The sequence below is a fragment of the Malaclemys terrapin genome, chromosome 1 (assembly GCF_027887155.1).
Source record: "Malaclemys terrapin pileata isolate rMalTer1 chromosome 1, rMalTer1.hap1, whole genome shotgun sequence".
NCBI classification, from domain to species: domain Eukaryota; kingdom Metazoa; phylum Chordata; order Testudines; family Emydidae; genus Malaclemys; species Malaclemys terrapin.
Window position 1 is genome coordinate 202,710,809 of NC_071505.1, and position 18,638 is coordinate 202,729,446.

Below are 18,638 nucleotides of genomic sequence, written 5' to 3' on the forward strand. Positions count from 1 at the left end.
AGTGTTTATTAATGAAGTTAAGGTTGCCAGGCATCCAGTTTTCGACGGGAACACCCAGTCAAAAAGGGACCCTGGTGGCTCTGGTTGACACCACCGACCAGGCCATTAAAAGTCTGGTCAGCGGTGCAGCAGGGGCCCCGGGCTAAGGCAGGCTCCCTGCCTGCTCTATCTCCGTGTGGCTCCTGGAAGCGGCCACTGGGTCCCTGCAGCCGCTAGGCACATGGGCGGCCAGGGAGTCTAAGCTTGCTGCCCGCACCCCCAGTGCTGGCTAAGCAGCTCTCATTATCCGGGAACTGCGACCAATGGGAGCAGCTGGGGCGGCTCCTGCGGGCACGAGGGCAGTGTGTGGAGCCTTCCTGGCCGCCCGTGTGCCTAGGGGCTGCAGGGACCCGGCGGCCGCTTCCTGGGAGCTGCAGTAAACACCACTGGGACCCCGCACCTTCTCCTGTACCCCAAGTCCCCTGTCCTAGCCCTGAGCCTGCTCCTGCACCCTGAACCCCTCATCCCCAGCCCCACCCCAGAGCCTGCACCCCTAGCTGGAGTCCTCAACCACCTTCCCCACACCCAACCTCCTGCCCCCTCCTGTACCCCAAAGCCCGCACCCCCAGGCAGAGTCCTCAACCCCTACACCGCAATCCCCTGCCCCAGCCCAGAGTCCTCCACCCCCCCTGCACCTCTACTCCAGCCCAGAGCCCTCTCCTGCATCCTGAACCCCTCATTTCTGGCCCCACCTGAAGCCCACACCCCCAGCCCAGAGGCCATACCCCCCTGCACCCCAGCCCCCCGCCCCAGCCCAGAGCCCTCTCCCGCACCCCAAACCTCTCATCCCCAGCCTCACCCCAAAGCCCTCACCCCCTCCCACACCCCAACCCCCTGCTCCAGCCTGGTGAGGGTGGGGGAGAGCAAGTGACGGACAGAAGAGGGATGGAACGAGCAGTGGTTGGGATCTCTGAGAAGGGATGGTGCAGAAAAGATGTTCCCAAACTGTGATCTGTGAAGAACTTGCTGATGGCCTGCAGAGAGCTGGCTGGTCCTATGGTTCTGTCTCTCCTCCTTGTTTACAGCTGAGAGGGATAGAACAAGTGGGTGGGAGAGAGGAAATGAAGACCAAAGGGAGACATTTTACGTGTTACTTTTTCATGAAGGCAATTCCTATAGGTGCCCCGGGGGCATTAAGCGATCACGAATGGGACAGGAGGTGGGATTCACCCCACTTTGAATGGGAAGGGAGGTATCTGTGGGATCCTCTTGCTACTAAGATGTGGTCCATGCTATGCAAAAAATATTTAAAATCCTGAATTAATGGTGTTTTTGCAAAATGTCAGGTTTAGCTCCACCCTTTGTTACTGTAGCTTCACTGTTTAAATTTATCCAGCTCAAAGCAACTGTAACTGAATCTTGGCAACAGCAATCACATAGAGCTTGTGGGTACAAAAAATGCAGCTACATACAGAAGTCATGAGCTAATTTCATATTGTTCAGTGAGATGGGCTGCACTGATTGGCCTATGTATTTGTTTATTTAAACATATTATTTCAACATGTAAATCCTATTTTGCTTTTTAAATGTGGGTGAGAATTAGTCTGCAGACTGCAAGGTGTTCATTTATCCAAAGCCACATGCATGTTCAGCAGTAACCTTGGGAAAGAACAAAAGGTCAGGTTTAGTCTATTTCACCCCAGAGAACAAGCTGTAACCCTGCCGTCATATTTAAAATAAAATGACTGACATTTAAAAGTAGCACCAGACACAGATCAGCTATTAGCAAAACAAGACTTTTAAATCTCAGGTGGTGGTTATATTTTTCTGACTCTTTTTAAACACACGTGCCAATATTTTTGAACCTAAAGTTAGGCTTCTAAATCTGTATTTAGGCTCCTAAATAGAAATCCTCTGATTTTCAGAGATACTGAGTACCCACAAACCCCACTGAAGTCAATGGGATGTGTTGTATTGTATTGATTTTTGTTCTTTTGTTAAAATTTTGTTCTGGTCCCTTACTGTATTCCCTGGCTCAAAATTGCAAAGGTGTAACCGAGTACAGAATTTGGCCCATTGTATGTGTAATACTGACAGACCCCAGTTGTCAGTGGGTAGGATCGAACCTGGGATCTCTGGAGCTTAGTGCATGAGCCTCTACTACATGAGCTAAAAGCCAACTGGATCGTAGCTAAGGCTGGAGAGCAAACTCATTTTCTCTCTCTCTCTCTCTCTCTCTCTCTCTCTCTTTAAGTGGTCTCGGTGCAACTAGATGGGAGAGAACACCACACCCAGGAGGTGTGTGGGTTACATATGTTCTGATGGTTCTTCATGATGAAGCAGTTCATTATGCACTAGAAAATAAACTTTAAAAACCCAACTTAGGTGCTCCTACAGCTTCCTCTCTTGTGCCAGTAACAACAGGTTGGAGCAGTTGGAAGTTTAATGAGTGAAAAGTCTTTAGTTGAAAACGGTCTTTCTCACTAATGAAACTTCCAGGAAAACCTCTTGACTTTTTTGGAATGTTTTTGTTTTTCACAAAATTTATGTTTGCAACATAAGTATTGCAATTCTTGTAAATAAGAATTACTTAAATGATTAAGTAAAAGTTTTATTGGAATCATTATCAAAATAGTTACCGAAGTGCAGCAAATTTTGGTAACAATGTTAAGAAAAGTTTGGTTTAGAAAATAATGTTGATTAAAAAATTTCAGAAAGAATTATGAGGAACAAAATATGTGTCCTTTTCCAACCCTGAGAAGTGGAAAAAAAAACATTTTTTCCCCACAACACCCTTCCTCTCCTCAGTTTCTCAGCAAGCTGTACTTTCTAGTTGGGTTCGTGTTTGGAGTTGGTGGCTGGCCCCAGGCTGGGGGTAGGCTTGCAGACAGGGAGTAGCCATGGGCCAAATTTAGGTTTGGGAATCTTGGATGTTTTGGGGCTAGGTTTAAGACCAGCTTTTGGGCCCAGTTACCATAAGGACTGGATGATAGGTCTGTGCTAGTGTTAGGGTTGGTTACTAGGTCTCAAGCTAGGGTGAGGGTCCAGACTGGGAAGAGGTAACAGGATAGGGTTAGGGCTGGGCACATTTGCCAGCTGTGGGCTAGAGCCGGTTGAAATTTGCTCCCCCTCCCACCCATGATTTTTAAAAAAATGAAATGTGACTTTTTTCTAAATGATTTTTTTCACACAATACTTGAATTCCTTGAAAACTTTTGTTCAATCGAAACCAGGTTTTTCAGGGGTGGGGAGGAATGGCAGTAACCACTTTGCATAGAAAATATTATCAAATTGTGGGGAAATTAGTCCACTTCAGTCCCTGGAAAATGGAAATACCTCAAAACTTTGAAAATTCTTATTTTTCAGCCAGCTGTATAACAGATGTTGTGGTAAATAGCCTTCACTATTCTACTACATCCTTTATGTTACATCCTATAGAAATGTTAAGATCGGCATGAAAGTAACTTAAAGGACTTACTGGTACGCCGGAGTCCTGAACAGGGGGGCGGGGGCCTCAACCGGAAGGGGCCTGGCCTCAACTGGAAAGAGGCAGTCTGTTAAATCAAGATTTAAAGGGCCTGGGGTTCCGGCTGCAGTAGCTGCGGCTGGGAGCCCCAGGCCCTTTAAATTACCACCAGAGCTACCAGCTGCAGAGGTGGCTGGGAGCCCCTGGGCTCGGGATCAATTTAAAGGGCCTGGGGTTCTGGCTGCCGCTACCACAGCGGAGCCCCAGGCCCTTTAAATCACCAATGGAGCCCTGGGGATTCCCGGCTGCAGCCGCTAGGCCAGGACTCGGGGCTTTGGCGGAGATTTAAAGTGCCTGGGGCACCACTGCGGTAGTGGCACCTGGACCCCCTGGCCCTTTAAATCACTGCTGGAGCCCCGCCGCGACTACCCCAGGGCTACGGCAGCGGGGCTCGGGTGGCGATGTAAAGGCCCAGGGCTCCGGTTGCTGCTGGGAGCCCCAGGCCCTTTAAGTCGCTGGCCTGGGGAAGCCAGTCCAGGACGGCGTACCAGCAAGAACCGGCTTACTTTCCCCTCTGGTTAAGACCAACAATTAAGTAACCATTCTGAGAGAGTCTGAAATTGGTCTTGCATTCTGAATTAATAATTTAAAGGCACTGATCATGGATTATTGAATGATGATTTAAAATACAGCATAATGTTTTCTGGGGCGGGAAGTTCAGGGTTGTTTTTTTTTTTTTTTAATAACTCAGATCTATTGATTCTTCTTTCCATTACATGCTTTTTACATGGAATAAGTATTTTGAATTAACTACAACAATCTTTAATCACATCTACAGTCAGTAGCAGTGTTTATTTGGCACCAAATCTTAATACTCATCTGAGTACCTGTATGTGGTGGATAAAGTTTTTGTATTCTCTACCATCCCTCCCTTCCCTGGCCTTGCCTCCCCCACTCTCTCAAAAACAAATACATTTAAACCTTTAACAAGCCAGAGAAACAAGTGGTCAACAAACCTTTTAAATGTGCAAGGTGGCCCATGTCAGAAGTGTAGGAGTTCAGAAAGCCGCAGGCTCTTTGAAAACTTGTCCTCATCCCTTTTCCACTGAGATCAACAGGCTGCATTTATTCAGTAGAATGTTACTGACCTTTTGTTCTGGAGCCGTCATTAAAGCAAGATGATTTCCACAGGCAGAGTCAAGTACCATTGCTGCTACAACCTAGTAGCCAAGAAGCACTAATAAAGTATGAGAAAGTAGCTGAGGAAAATCATGGTTGAGCAGCTCCAATTTTTTCATTAAATGCCTGCCTCCCTCCCCAACAGGATATAAACCTTCCGAACAAGATCAGTCCACCTACTAAATAGCCTTAATGTCAGAAACGCCTAATAAATGGTTTAAATAAACCAGTTCATATGCCATGTCAGCAAAGAGATTCAGAGGATGACTGAAAATATATTTTATCCCATGCCATGGTGCCTCTTTAATATCCTATGATATGTAACCACGGGTTGGATGCAACTGGTATACTAGGGTATTGGGAGAGTGGAGTAAATCCTGGAGCTGCTTGATTCAACAGAGAGCATTAGATACTAGGCCTTGTAATCTCTGCACATGGCATTCTCCTATTAAATAAGAGGGTGACTGCAATTTGCACTACCTGGTCCTAGTGCAAATTAGAGATAAGAGAGCAAAGCACTCGAGCATGTGCATAACTTCAAGCACACGCTTAAGAACTCTGCTGGATCAGGTCCTATATATGGCTTTCAGGCCCTGGCAGTCTGTAAGTGCGGCCTCAGTGGGCAAAGTTGGAGTGCCCTGCTGTAGTCAGCTGGATCGTTTTGAGGTTTGTTTGGTGTGATCTGGTGGGGTTTTGTGTGTGTCTGTGTGTGTCTGTGTGTGTGTATAAATGCTTAAAGGCTATTGAAGTTGCCACAGACAATAACCTTTCTGGAGACTGTTGTCTTAAGAAAGTGAAAATTCATGCTTGTTCATACAAACCAGTGTCCTCTGCTGCTTAATGATGGAATCTTCTTCCTGATAAATTGGATACTTAAAACATGAGTATCCTAAACACTGTCCTGCTCTTTCTTCCATCATTTACGTGGTATTTTATTTAGTTATATGGCACCTTTAATCCCAAAATGCTGGGCAATAGCTACAAAGGAAACTCAGTAACCAGCCACAGAAAGACAAAAAACAACAAAGACTTCACTATTAGTATCCCCAATACAAATGCAACATTAGCCATCATTAAAGGAGATAGGTGGGGAATGTCATTGCCCTAAGGAAGTAACATAGGGCAAAACTCCCATTGGCTTCTGTGTGGCTAGGATTTCACACTTAGTATGCAGTGCAGATTTAAAATGATGGAGTGAGGAAGAAAAGTGAGGGGGAAAGGCGAACAGGAAAATGTTTCCCTAAAGCATCCCCTAGAGGGGGAGTGGAAGTGTGAAAATGCTTCTTATTTAGAGACTACAGCAGATGAATGAATTGCAGTGAGAAGAATTTGAGAAGCTGAATGAAATCAACACTTAGGGAGGTGACAAGAGAGGAGGAGCAGTCAGGTGACAGGGTTGAAGGGAAGAGTAAGAATTTTAAAGCGGCAATGAAGAGAGCTGAAGAAAAGAGAAAATGTGAGTAACAGGGCAAAGGCAAGTGCGCTGTGTGACTGGAATGCAGAGAGGTGGATTGGTATCAAATTCAGTGGCATAAATAATGATTCAAAGTCAAAGGAAGCTCTAGCAAGTCTTGTATCTAGAGCTGGAGCAAATCATGAAAACTGTTGTTCACAAATGTGTTGGTGTCTTCTCAATAAAGCTTCACTTTGAGTGTGTTTGCAGCACTTTCTGTTCGTTTTCCACAAGCAAGATTTTGCTCTCACCAGAGCTGGCAGAAAGTGAATTTAGGGCTGAAGCATAATATTATTGTAGTTTCTTATTTAATTGTATTTCTGTAGAGTCAGCTACAGTTGTAGACCAGGACCCCATTATAGACGTTGGCTCATGCAATAAGGGAAAAGAAAAAATACCACGTCACTTAGGTGAAAGGTATACTTGTAGGAGACATCAAATTAATTCATGGGTTGAAAAAAACATTTGCCAAACAGCTTTGCACGGCAAAGAAATCTGTTTAAAAAAAATGCAGTCTCTTGGCAGATAATACGCACATGCAAAAGGGGCTTAATGTGCTACACAATTTGTTCACTGGGAATTGCTCACACAGTATGAGCCTGTTATTCCTGTTAGCTGCTGTCCTGCTGACTATTCTGTGTAACCTATTAGAGGGTGACTTGATTGGCAGCACTGCAGGGAGAGATGTGGGTGGTGGAGGTGGTTCACGAGGGGTTGGGGGTTGTTTGTTTTGTTAAAAGGCTGTTTGTACCATTCCTGCAGCTTTATGGACAGCGACTGTGTGTTATATTTGAATATGTTGGAGACAGGAGTCTCCGCTAACACCTAGGGACTGCTTTATATTTTCTAGGCACTTAAATAACATCACTGGGAGGTGGGTAAGTATAATTTCAGTTGTCCAGATAAGGAAATCAAGGCACAGCTCATGAGTGCGTGTCTACACAGCCCATGGAAGCGAGCCTCCCAGCCTGGCTCGACAAACTCAGGCTCACAGAACTGGCACTAGTGCACTAAAAATAGCTGTATTGACAGCACTTTGAAGTAGCAACAGGAGCTCTGAAGCCTACATAGAGGGGTAGGCCTCAGAGCCCGAGCTCCAGCCCAAGCTGCAACTTCAAAGCTCTGCCTATACAGTTATTTATAGAGCGCTAGCGCAAGACCCACTAGCCTGAGTCAGTCGACCTGGACAGGGAGGCTCGCTTCCATGGGCTGGGTAGACATAGCTTAAGTGACTTGCCCAAGGACATATAGTCAGTGGCAGAGCTTTGGAGAGAATCATAGAAGTTCCTGGCTTTCAGCCTCAAGCTCAGTTCGCTAGTCAATGCTGCCTCAACCTTGCTGGTGATTGGATAAAAAAAATTATTACCATGATGATGTTGGTACTTTATTAATTATTTTATTTATTTATTTATTTATTTATTTAGTCTACCTGGGAGATGAAAATAGAATTTATTATGCCTATCTCTCACTCTTCCTCCCCACCCCTACCCCTTTGAAAATGGGAGACATTAACATGTGCTCTATGTGCACTGGGTTCTGATGTTAGAAATCATAGAACCATAGGGTTAGAAAGGACCACAAGGGTCATCTAATCTAACCCCCTGCCAACGTGCAGAATTTGCTGGGTCTAAACCATCCAAGACAGATGGCAATCCCTACCCAGCCTCCTTTTGAAAACCTCCAGCAAAGGAGATTCCATGACTTCTCTAGGCATCTGTGCCAATATCCTACTGTTCTTACAGCTAGGAAGTTTTTCCTGAGATTCAATCTAAATCTGCTATGCTGTAGTTTGATCCCACTGCCTCTTGTCCTGCCAGCTGTCGGCAAGAGAACAATTTTTCTCCATCTTTTTCATGGTCTTTCAAGTATCTGAAGCCTGCTATCATGTCCCCCCTTAACCTCCTCTTATCCAAACTAAACATACCCTGTTCCTTCAGCCTTTGCTCATATGGCTTGTGTTCCATCCCTTTGATCACCTTTGTCACTCGCATCTGGATCCTTTCCACGATCTCTACAGCCTTTCTATACACCAGTGACTAAAATTGGAGCAGCACTCCAGCTGAGGCCTAACCAGCACTGAGAAGAGCAGTACTATCACCTCCCATGACTTGTATGCTATGCTTCTGTTAATGCAACCTAAAACTGCATTTGCTTTTTTTGCAACAGCATCACATTGCTGACTCATGTTTAGGTTGCGATCCACCACAACTCCCGGATCCTTCTCAGTAGTGCTGCTGCCAAGTCAGTTATCTGCCATTCTGTATTTGTGCATTTGGTTTTTCTTCTGTAAGCGTAGCACCTCGTGTAGGCAGAGTGGTGTGAAGCTGTATCACAGGGGTCGGCAACGTTTGGCACGCGGCTTGCCAGGGTAAGCACCCTGGCAGGCCAGGCCAGTTTATTTGCCTGCTGACGCAGCAGGTTTGGCCCGGGATGGTGAACCGCGGCTAGTGGAGTCCGCAATCAGCCGAACCTCCGCGTCAGCAGGTAAATAAACTGGCCCGGCCCGCCAGGGTGCTTACCCTGGCGAGCCGCGTGCCAAACGTTGCCGACCCCTGCTGTATCACAATGTACACTGAGAGCTGAGTAGTGAAAAGAATTAAACTATGGGTTATCTGGTGCTTATTTTAACAGATATGGAACCTCCTAGAATCCAGTGCCCAAGTGTGAAGGAGAAAACAGCCGAGCCAAATAAGCTGACAGCCCGTGTGTTCTGGGAAACCCCAGAAGGAAGGGACACTGCTGATGGTATTTTGACAGAGTAGGTGAAACTCTATTATATTAAGTGAAACCCTGAGGTCACTTGTTTTGCCTTTTCCTAGACCCCCTTTCATTAATCTAGGTGATATGCTTGGTCAACATCCTTCCCCACAGTTCTGTGAAGGAGTGAGCACTTTCTATTGGGTCCGTGTGACCCGTCAAATTATAATGCAGGCTTAGCTGAAAAAGAAAATCTGACATCTCAGACACCGAGGTAGTTCGTTCAGGAGTTAGCATATAAATAGCCAGCAGACTGTTTTAAAGCTAATGAGATCAATTTGTTAGCATTTTTGCCCACACCTGTGTTGCAATAAATAGATTTCCAAAGGGCCTTCTATGGCTCTGTTCTCTCCTAGGGGCAACACTTTGCATATGGGGCACCTCTTAGTGAGAGGTGCTGTACTGCATGAGGAGAACTGTGACTGTGTTAAAATAAACAAGACCATTGTGTGCTAATAACAATCTCATATGCATCTTTAAGCTTTCACATAATATAACATAGTTACTATGATACTGAGTTCTTCAGTAAGTTACTTTTCAAGTGACAACATCAACTTGAAATCTATAATATTAAAAAAGGAGAAAAATGTAGTTTCAGGTACTACATTTGCTTTGGAGACCCCTGGCAATTCTTATAGTTTTACAATGACATTTTCCCTCCCCTCCCTGCCCCCCAGTGTTTTTCTCTTGCCTGTTAGGATGTTAAAGACACGCACAAACAATAGGGGAAACTTACTAATTTCTATGCTGATGGTGTCCCTTTTAATGGCAGCATTGTCTACCACTTCCATTGATACAAGATGGGCATGATCAAAATACTTTAATGATGAGAATATGGAAAATCATTTAGTTTACTGCAATAAGCTTAATCAATCCATCTGTGAACTCACAGAAGCTGTTAAAAGAATTGAATAGTTGAGAAAATCGACTTTCTGTTCACTGAAAGGTAAAGGACACTTACAATTTGAACTATTTAATGAGGACATTTGACAAAAAGCACATCAAAAGAAACAAGCTCAGGGCATTTTTATATATCAGAGTATAAGCTGGAGGAATTCATTAGATAAATAAAAAATGCTAGTGCTTGTGATTGCAAAAGAAGAACTATGATGTTAAGAGCCACTAAAGAAGCTCTCATCCTAAAATAAGAACTTTGGCCTATCTGTTGTTCGGTGTCAGAATGAGAAAATTACTAATAATGCTCCCTGCCTTCTACACACACACAAACACTCCCAGTGAAATGGTGTCACATGATAAAAATAAGAGCTGTAAAATCCAATGTAATGGGACCAATAACTGTTCCCAATCCAGTGAAATAGCTATTATCCTATGGAAATTTTCTGTGAAGGACATATGCATTTTCAGAATTTCTGTTGTCAACTCTTGTGATTTTACTGCAAGTCTTGTGATATTTGCTGCTTTTCTTAAAGTCTTGGTTCCTGGAGCCAGGTGAGTCTGTGAGTATCTCATTTTTTTCTTAATGAAAGTTTATAGCCCTAATTATTGTAGAGAAATGTGACCCGAGTGCACCCTAAAGGCTTTAAAACCAGAAAGTAAATAATGCCCCCCTCCAAAATTTATCCAAAAAAATCATAAGATTATTTCTAAGGCAGTCTCATGACTTTGAAGCCTGACTCATGGTTTTTGAATGGTTGGGGTTAGCAAAACTGTTTACTGTGCTGGTAAGATGGTTCAAGGTCTGATGAAGCTGCCATGCAAGAACCCTGGATTCAGGCACCACCTTAAGCCCCATTTGTTCAGCTGGAAGCATAACATTCAGAGGCTCATTACCAAGGGACTTGCCTAACATGTGATTAAGGAATGTTTATTCAATCTCAAGGCTTCTTGTCCTCTGAGCTCCAGGCAGCAAGTGGTCACAATTTCTGCATATGGAGGGATGAGAGGGACTCTATTGAGGTAAAAATATGGCTCTGAGTGGATTGAAGCTTCTTGAACCATGCTTAGTCTAGCCCTGGTCTGTGAGTTTCTGCCTTGAGAGTTGAGAACTCTCTTGACATATGCTTTGGTTGGAAATGAGCAGTTGAGCTGAAGCCTGCAAGGGGATGCCTGCCTTTCCCAGCACAAAGAGAGAGATTAAATCCTGATTCCTCCCACCCTTTTCGTATGTATAGTCTGGCACAGAGAGGTAACCTGCCATGTTAACAGATGGTTTTTTAAAAACAAACAATGAGAGAGACAAGGTGGGTGAGGTAATATCTTTTATTGGACCAACTTCTGTTGGTGAGAGAGACAAGCTATGGAGCTGCACAGAGCATTGTGCAGGTTGAAGACTTATACCTTCCACAAACAGAAGTTGGTCCAATAAAAGATATTTCCTCACCCATCTTGTCTCACTAATATCCTAGGACCAACACGGCAACAACAGTGCAAGCAAACAAACAAACAGTGGTACTCTACTAGCCCTGACTGATGTTCAAATCCTGTACAACCAACTATCCTGCTATAATGAATGATGCTCAGTTCTAGATTCTCCATCCAGGTATTTTTGTTTCCATGGAAAGAAACAAACTCATGCCTTTTTTAACTGTTACATGAAATTTAAATAAATAAATAAAATGCCATTGACAGTTGTCTTACAGCGATGTGAGTCACACTACCTTTGTCTACACTAAGCTGTTAGCGGTAGTGGGTAACTTGCTAGGAGTAGCCAGGCTGCTGCAACTTTACCTCTTAAATATTGTGGGCTCTGCCACTCATCCTCCTCTTGTTTTCTGTCACTCGACAAACTCTCAGCACAGCCAGGCAATCGGAACATTCCCCAGTGACAGAAGGGCTTTCCATCTGAAGGCTGTTAATATTTTCCTACTGGAGAAACCCTAACTTAATTTCTGAACACCTGATCTATTTTATTTCATTTTTTAGTGTGATTTTGAAAGGCCCATCCCCTGGGTCACATTTTTCAGAAGGTGACCACAAGATCCAATACACTGTGTATGACAGAGCAGAAAACAAAGGCACTTGCAAATTTCTTGTTAAAGTCAGAGGTAAGAACAGTGTCAAATTGTGTAAACAAAACCAGTTAATACTTATGTAAGGATCCAAGTGACAGAGAGTGAGTGTGTGTGTGTGTGTGTGTGTGTGAACTGAGCTCTGGGGACGGATCTAGGGGTCAGATGAGCAGTGGGGGTCTAGGAGACAGATAGGAGCTCTACTGAGCAGCCCCTGCCCTCCAGCTCTGCTTCTCAAATCTGTGCCTCCTCCTCTGCCCATGCTTCCCCTGCCCACTTCCTCCCATTATCTAGGCCCTACCAGGTCCATGCCTCCCCTAATATCTAGTTGTTGACCAACAGGTGAGTCAGATCTGTACAGGGCTGCCATCTGACAAACACTAGGACATTTGTCAGGGAGAGCAGCTGCTTCTGTCACGGAGTTGAAAGCTGTGGGTCGCTGACAACCTGGGCTTCAACTGCCCCTCCCCTCCACAATCCCATGTTATTAATATATAAACTAGCATGTATGCATAAGTGATCCAGGAATCAATAGCTAGATTCATATTTAAAAAAAGAAATAAGTGCTGGGTTCTCTTTGAAAGCTAATAATAAGCAGCGAGCCAGAATGTCACCTTAATATTAGTACAATATGATTTCATTAGTAGCACTGCTCCGGAGACGGGGAATTATTTGATGTTCTCTCTTTTTTGTATTTAAAGTTAGGCGCTGTGGTAAACTGAATGCCCCAGAAAATGGTTACATAAAATGTACAGGTGATGGAGATAACTATGGTGTCACTTGTGAGTTTTCCTGCATTGGTGGATATGAGCTGCAGGGAAGCCCAGCCAGAGTGTGCCAGTACAATTTAGGCTGGTCAGGAACGGAGCCAACCTGTACACGTACGTGAGTACTTTCTTACCTCCTGAAAGGTCAGCGAACGGGATTGCTTGTACTTATTGCACAAAGAATTTGCCTATGGCACTGCACACAGGTTCATGATTTATGTGTATGGCTGTCTGTTGTTCAAAGGCTGGCCCTGGGTGTGTACAGAATCAACCTGGATACTTCTGCTAACGAATATACAACTGTAGCATTTTTCACAAGTCTCTTGGTAATGCTTTGGAGCATATTGTGTATTGGGGAGGACAGAGAGAAGCCAACAAGCTCTGTGGTTAATTACCTGAAAGCTTCTTATTCCCCTCACATCAGTTCTATCACATCTTTTCACATCTTTTTGTAAGTTTGACTCTCTCTTCTTTTTTTCCACCGGTATCAGTGTGAACAGATTTTCTTACTCTGGCTTTTGAGTTTTCTTTCTTTCTCCTCTAGTTCTCATTCCATAGTGCTCTTTAGATACCAGTTCTTTGCCAATAAAATGGATTATCCAGGCACATTGGATTACTGAATGCCCTACATTCTACTACTGACACTGGGCCCAGGCAAATTTTACAAACTGGATCCCACATGGCATCTGGAATAGGTGGTGATTTTTACTGGATTGAGAGTGGGAAGGTAAAGCCACATTTTTTTATCCATTAGAAATAACAAGTGCAATATTTTACCTTTCCTCCTCCCACACATCATTTGCCTCTTTTTGCAACTTTATCCTTGGATGAGGATAGTGTCTTACTATTATATAGTACCTTTAATCTCAAAGCTCTTTACAGACTTTGCATTCTGGAGTCGTTACAGACAGCACTGAAGTAGAACATTGCAGCAACTGTTTAACTGCACCCAACGTTACACAACAGTTTTTTAAAAAGGGAATGGAAAACAAACTGATGACCAGTTGAAACCACATTAACTACAGAGGGTGAAATTTAAAAAATCACCTAAGTGACTTAGGCACATAACTTAGACACCAGAGTTACTCATGCACGAGTGAAAATTTCATCCAAAATCATCAAATCTGACAGCTTTAAAAAGCATTCTGCATAATGCTTTGTTGGCTTAGGGGCAAAATTTCTCCATTACTGCTTCAGGGAATAGAATGAATAATAGATTCCTAAAGACTCTTTCAAATAAGTTCTGTTTAAGCTATAGAAACGTGCCCAGCATTGTGCAGTCCTCAGTATTAACTTGTGTTTTAAAAACTAAGGGAGGAGTATCTTCACATAATTCCCCAAATTAGATCATGTTCTCAAATGTTTTGTCCAGGCCAAATGCTGGATCCCTCAAGCAATCAGGATTCCACCATTTTCCAAACAAAACTATTCTACATTTTGAGAGATCTTGCCATCAGGAAAAAATATTTCTCCTGCTCAACCTAAATTTTTTTCCTCCATGATGTGGTGCCTCTGTATACAACTCAAACTTGCACTGGTTATTTTTGCTATCATATCACTTTGCAAATGCAGATCTAGTCTGCTGTTCCTTATTTCCCCGCACCCTGTCTGAACATGACTCTTTCCTGGTTTCTATTCTTATTGTAGGTCTGAGTTTCATGTCTTTTTTATCTAGATGTATTGCCTTACATTTTCCCCAGCTGAATCTTATCTTATTTTCTGTCCGTAATTCTAATCTCTCTAGATCCCATTACACTGGTTCATGCTAGCAGTTTAGTGGCATCTCTAACATTTAATTAATGTGCTACTTGCATGTCCTCATCCAGATTGTTACTGCGGAAGCTGTTAAATATGATAGAATCCTGTGCCAACTCCTGCAGCCATCCCCTGCTGAGGGTCACTAAAAATCTTTAACTCCCAATTAGCTACCTTGTCGTCCATAATTACCCTTACTTATGGTCCTTCGGACAGTTTTCAGGTCACGACAGTGCTCATTAGCCAAGCTGATTGGCTCTAATTTGGCACATATATTCTCTGACTGTTTCAAATGCTCAATACTAAAAGCTAAAGTTTATTACACCTACCACTTTTCCACTTATTTTCTTATTCTGAAACAACCCCCTCCCCTCGCCAATGTCGTTCATCTTGCAAGACTCCCCCTGCCCCCCCAATAACTCCATGCTGCTTGTCTTTCATGGTCCATTTACTCTCTCAATGTTTAGAAAGTATTTTCTCTTAGCCTTGGCTCCATTATTGTACTCATGATAGAAGCTGGACCTCAGGTGCAGAGATTGTCAGGTTCACTCTTCCTTACCTACGGTTCCTTTTGTGTGGGGAGGGAGCACTATACGCTAGTTCTGTTTACTGAGGAACCTGATCTTCTTCGTTGCCGTAAAAATTAAACAAGCTTTCACAGCTTTGGGTGGCACTAAAGCTGTGTCTACACTTGGAGACATACTTGTGCTAGCTCTCATCCAGCTAGCAAGCTAAAAATAGTCATGTAGCCATGCAGCGGTGAGAGGCAGCATGGGCTAGCGGTGCGGAGTACAGACCCACGGGTCCAGGTGAGTTTGTAGTCGGGGGCAGCTAGCCCTACTCACTGCTGCCCGGGCTGCAATTTTGAGAGCCCTCGCTCGATGAGAGCAAGTACGAGTTCGTCTGTTCAAGCTGCAACTCACACCGCCAGCTCCAAGCTTAGATAAAGCCTTAGAGAGAGAGGAGGACTGCTTGAAATCCTGGCCCCATTGCAGCCTATGGCAAAACTCCTATTGATTTCAGTGGGACCAGGTGTGCACCTTTTGACTTTGGCCCTTTAACATCCATACCCAGCCTCTGCCTACCTCTCAGGGCATGCCTGTCCAGCTGAATAGCTGTGCCTGCTGAAGTCTGAAAAAGGTCTGTTTCTGGGAGCTCCACGGCTTTTGTTTTTTAATTCCAGCTATGAATATTAATGTTGCTGTGAGAACTGCAGCGGCCCTCTTGGATCAGTTTTATGAGAAACGGAGACTACTAATTGTATCAACTCCTACTGCAGCCAATTTTTTCTACAGGTTGCAATTGGGAATGCTGCAGGTAAGACATGGGCATTTTTTCCAGTTTTTCTTTTTTAAACTCGAGAGCCAGATCCTCAATTGGTGTAAATCAGTCAGTCTTCACTGACTTGCCCTCTCCCTGCAATGGAGCTATGCCCATTTACAGCACTGAGCATTTGGCCCAAGAGCTGCTAGTTTTGTAGTAAACATGTTTGCAAGGCTCTGGAATATCATCAGTTTCAACATTGCTCCAAACTGGACCGCTTTAATTCACATTACTCATGGGTATAGTAGAGTTCAGTGGGGTAAATGAACCAAACACTGGCCTTCACGTGGCTCTAGTTTGACCCTATTCTATCTTCCCAAGAGAAATTAATGTTGTGCTCATAACCAGCTAATACCAGCATCACCATCCAGTTCTTAGCAAACTCCTGAAGGATTTTAAAGAAACCTCCAGTCGTTCTTGTTGGTAAGCTGTTCATCCATGTCAAGCTTGTGTTGGCTGTCTGCAAAAGTAACTAATACACCAGTAACCAAAGGAGCCCGGAATCCAAATTAATCATCAGCCAAAGAATTGTTTTCTCGCTAGTCCTGAATGTAGCCTCAACGCGGTCCTGTTTCTAGGACTTGCAGAAAACGCTCCAAATTATTTAGTATAAACTCCAATAGTATTTTTTCTCAAGGTAAACTAAGACCAGTCTTTATAGAAGAGACATCTTTGTGGTGTTTGCTCCAAAAACATGGAATGACGACAACAATCTTAGTTATTCCCATTGAAATAGATGGGACTCAGGTGCCTAAATACCTTTGTGAATCCCACCCTCAGGGCTTATCAGTTTATCTAACGTAAACTTTACTCAGACTGTTGTCAGAGTAAGTGGCATGCAATAGGGGTGCACAAGTGCCCAGAAGAGAGAGAGATTGTTTGTCAGCCCAGCTGGGAATGGAGCCATGATTGGTGGCCGTGAGGACTGTAAATTTACTGCCTGCCACCACTGGAACAAAAATCAGCAGTGATAATTGTGTGTCACTTGCAAATCTGGACTCCTGAACTTACTCTGTTTTCCCCCCATATATTCCAGAAGCCAGTTGCGTAATGTAAAAAAACCCCATTTTTTTAAATGATGTTTCAGCATTTTATTTTTAAAACATGAGTGTCTTGACCAATTAATACAACCAAATTCTCAATTCCTAGGTGACTTTTTGACCAGGTTAAATTTAAGTGTTGCAATCCTTCCACCACCCCGCCCCCCCACACACACACTGCTCTCCATGATCCTCACATAAATTTGGCATAAGAGAGCACTTTTCTATAGCGGGCTCACATTTCACATTCTTTGTTTGGGTGCCAGATTAAAGTACTGGCACAATTTTTAATAGACTGGCATCTTTTCAATTCATTACCAAGACATCTAAATTGTACTTTGGTGGTCTTCCCCCCCCACCCCCAATAATCAACTAAAAATCCATTAATGTAGCAGAACTGCCGCCTTCATGACTCCAGAAAACATTCTCAAGTTCCCACTGCTGACGTCTAAATTAAAATAAGAAAGCATTTAGAGAGAGCAAAGATTTGGAGCTCTGTGTAGAACATCACCTTATTGTGCATTTAATGTAAACAACTGTTATAATTAAATCCATTCATGATATGTATTCCTGGTTTTTCTCTTGACCTTTAGCCAGAGCAATGTGGTTTAGACCTCCGACATGTTACAGTGATCGAATTGGTTGGTGTCTTTCCAGCACAGATAGGAAGAATAGGAGTGAAGTTGCTGCCTGCAGCACTTGCTTTGCAACTCAGGTAAAATGAAAAATCTCACCATCATTCAGTTACACCTCAGCAGCTGTGGGTGTAATGTAGTCTTTTTTGTTTCTTGGATCCTTTTTATAATAGAACCTTGTTTATCCCAATATAACACTGGCAGTGAAATGTATTATGTGTATTTTTCAGGTTGTTGCTGCGCATCCCCCATTATAACTTCAGCGTGGTGGTGATGGACAAGCACGGCATGGACAAAGAGCGTTACGCTTTCCCACCTACGCCGGCGCAGCTCTTTGCGCTCATTGACACCTTCCCCTTGAGAAAAGAAGAGATGAAATTGCAAGCAGAAACTGGCCAGTCATGTACCTGATTCAGAGTCATGGCGTTTCCTCTGGTAGTGAATTGTATGATCATCCCTAATCTCCCCCGGGGTGCTACACAACGCATGGCTTTTTAAAATCACTGATGTACAGATTTTGTGTGTGTATTTTTAAGTCTATTTTATTGTGTAGCTTCTCTGCATAGGACAGATGCATGATGCTTTCTTGAACTTTCAGCCATCTTTAGAGAAATTTGTATTTAGTACTACTCCCCTCTGGAAACCCCTGTACAGCTGTTAAGGAACCTAGTTCATGGCTCCAGGAATTATTTTGGACGTTTCATGCAGTGAAATTTCTTTCTTACTGTTTATAAATCTTTTATTAATAAAATATTGTTTTGCAAACTCAGATAGTTTTGTTTAAAGGTCCTTGTGTGTATAAAAGCTGATCTCAAAACTAGGGGTCAGCCCAAACCAAAAACCCAGATCCAAATTCTTCTGGACAGTGCAATGTTGAAAATTTTGATCCAAACTTCGAAGCGTGGGTTTTCAATGCAGAATCCCTCAGCATCACTAGTTATTCTCTGCTCCAGTTGTACAAAGCAGTCTGACGTGTAGTGTGTTTCATACAATCTTTAGCTCACTTTCCAGAGTTTAATACAATTACAGTCATAAATGGTAGTTGACAGACAGATGCCTAGGCAATGCTGAACAGTTGTCTTTTCCACAGAGTTGAAATTAAATGGAAAGCTACTGGAAGGCTGTTGCAGATGGCAGGAGCTGCAGAAGAGAAAAGGAGGCTCCTGTACTGGCAGTCACCTGATTGTTTGGGGAGACACACGAGGGGTTGAGAGAGAGCAGTAAGAAGTCCAGTAAAGTAGAACTCCAGTTGGAGGGTTTGTAAATCAAGGGCAATTTTAACTGGATCTTGAAATGAACAGGAAAGGCACTGGAT

The 18,638-nt window shown here is 43.5% G+C and overlaps 1 protein-coding gene across 4 annotated transcripts in view; it reads left to right on the forward strand.

Annotated features, from left to right (window-relative positions):
• The window catches only part of SRPX (sushi repeat containing protein X-linked), a 69,324-nt gene extending 51,232 nt beyond the window's left edge, over nucleotides 1-18,092 (forward strand). For all 4 annotated transcript variants that reach the window (XM_054005893.1, XM_054005894.1, XM_054005895.1 and 1 more), the window contains 6 exons: nucleotides 8,709-8,835; nucleotides 11,718-11,839; nucleotides 12,505-12,684; nucleotides 15,509-15,642; nucleotides 17,282-17,403; nucleotides 17,554-18,092. In XM_054005893.1, the coding sequence (XP_053861868.1) occupies nucleotides 8,709-8,835; nucleotides 11,718-11,839; nucleotides 12,505-12,684; nucleotides 15,509-15,642; nucleotides 17,282-17,403; nucleotides 17,554-17,734 (866 nt within the window). In that variant the 3' untranslated portion in view covers nucleotides 17,735-18,092. The remainder of the gene's footprint in view (nucleotides 1-8,708; nucleotides 8,836-11,717; nucleotides 11,840-12,504; nucleotides 12,685-15,508; nucleotides 15,643-17,281; nucleotides 17,404-17,553) is intronic.
• Nucleotides 18,093-18,638: the final 546 nt, after the last annotated feature.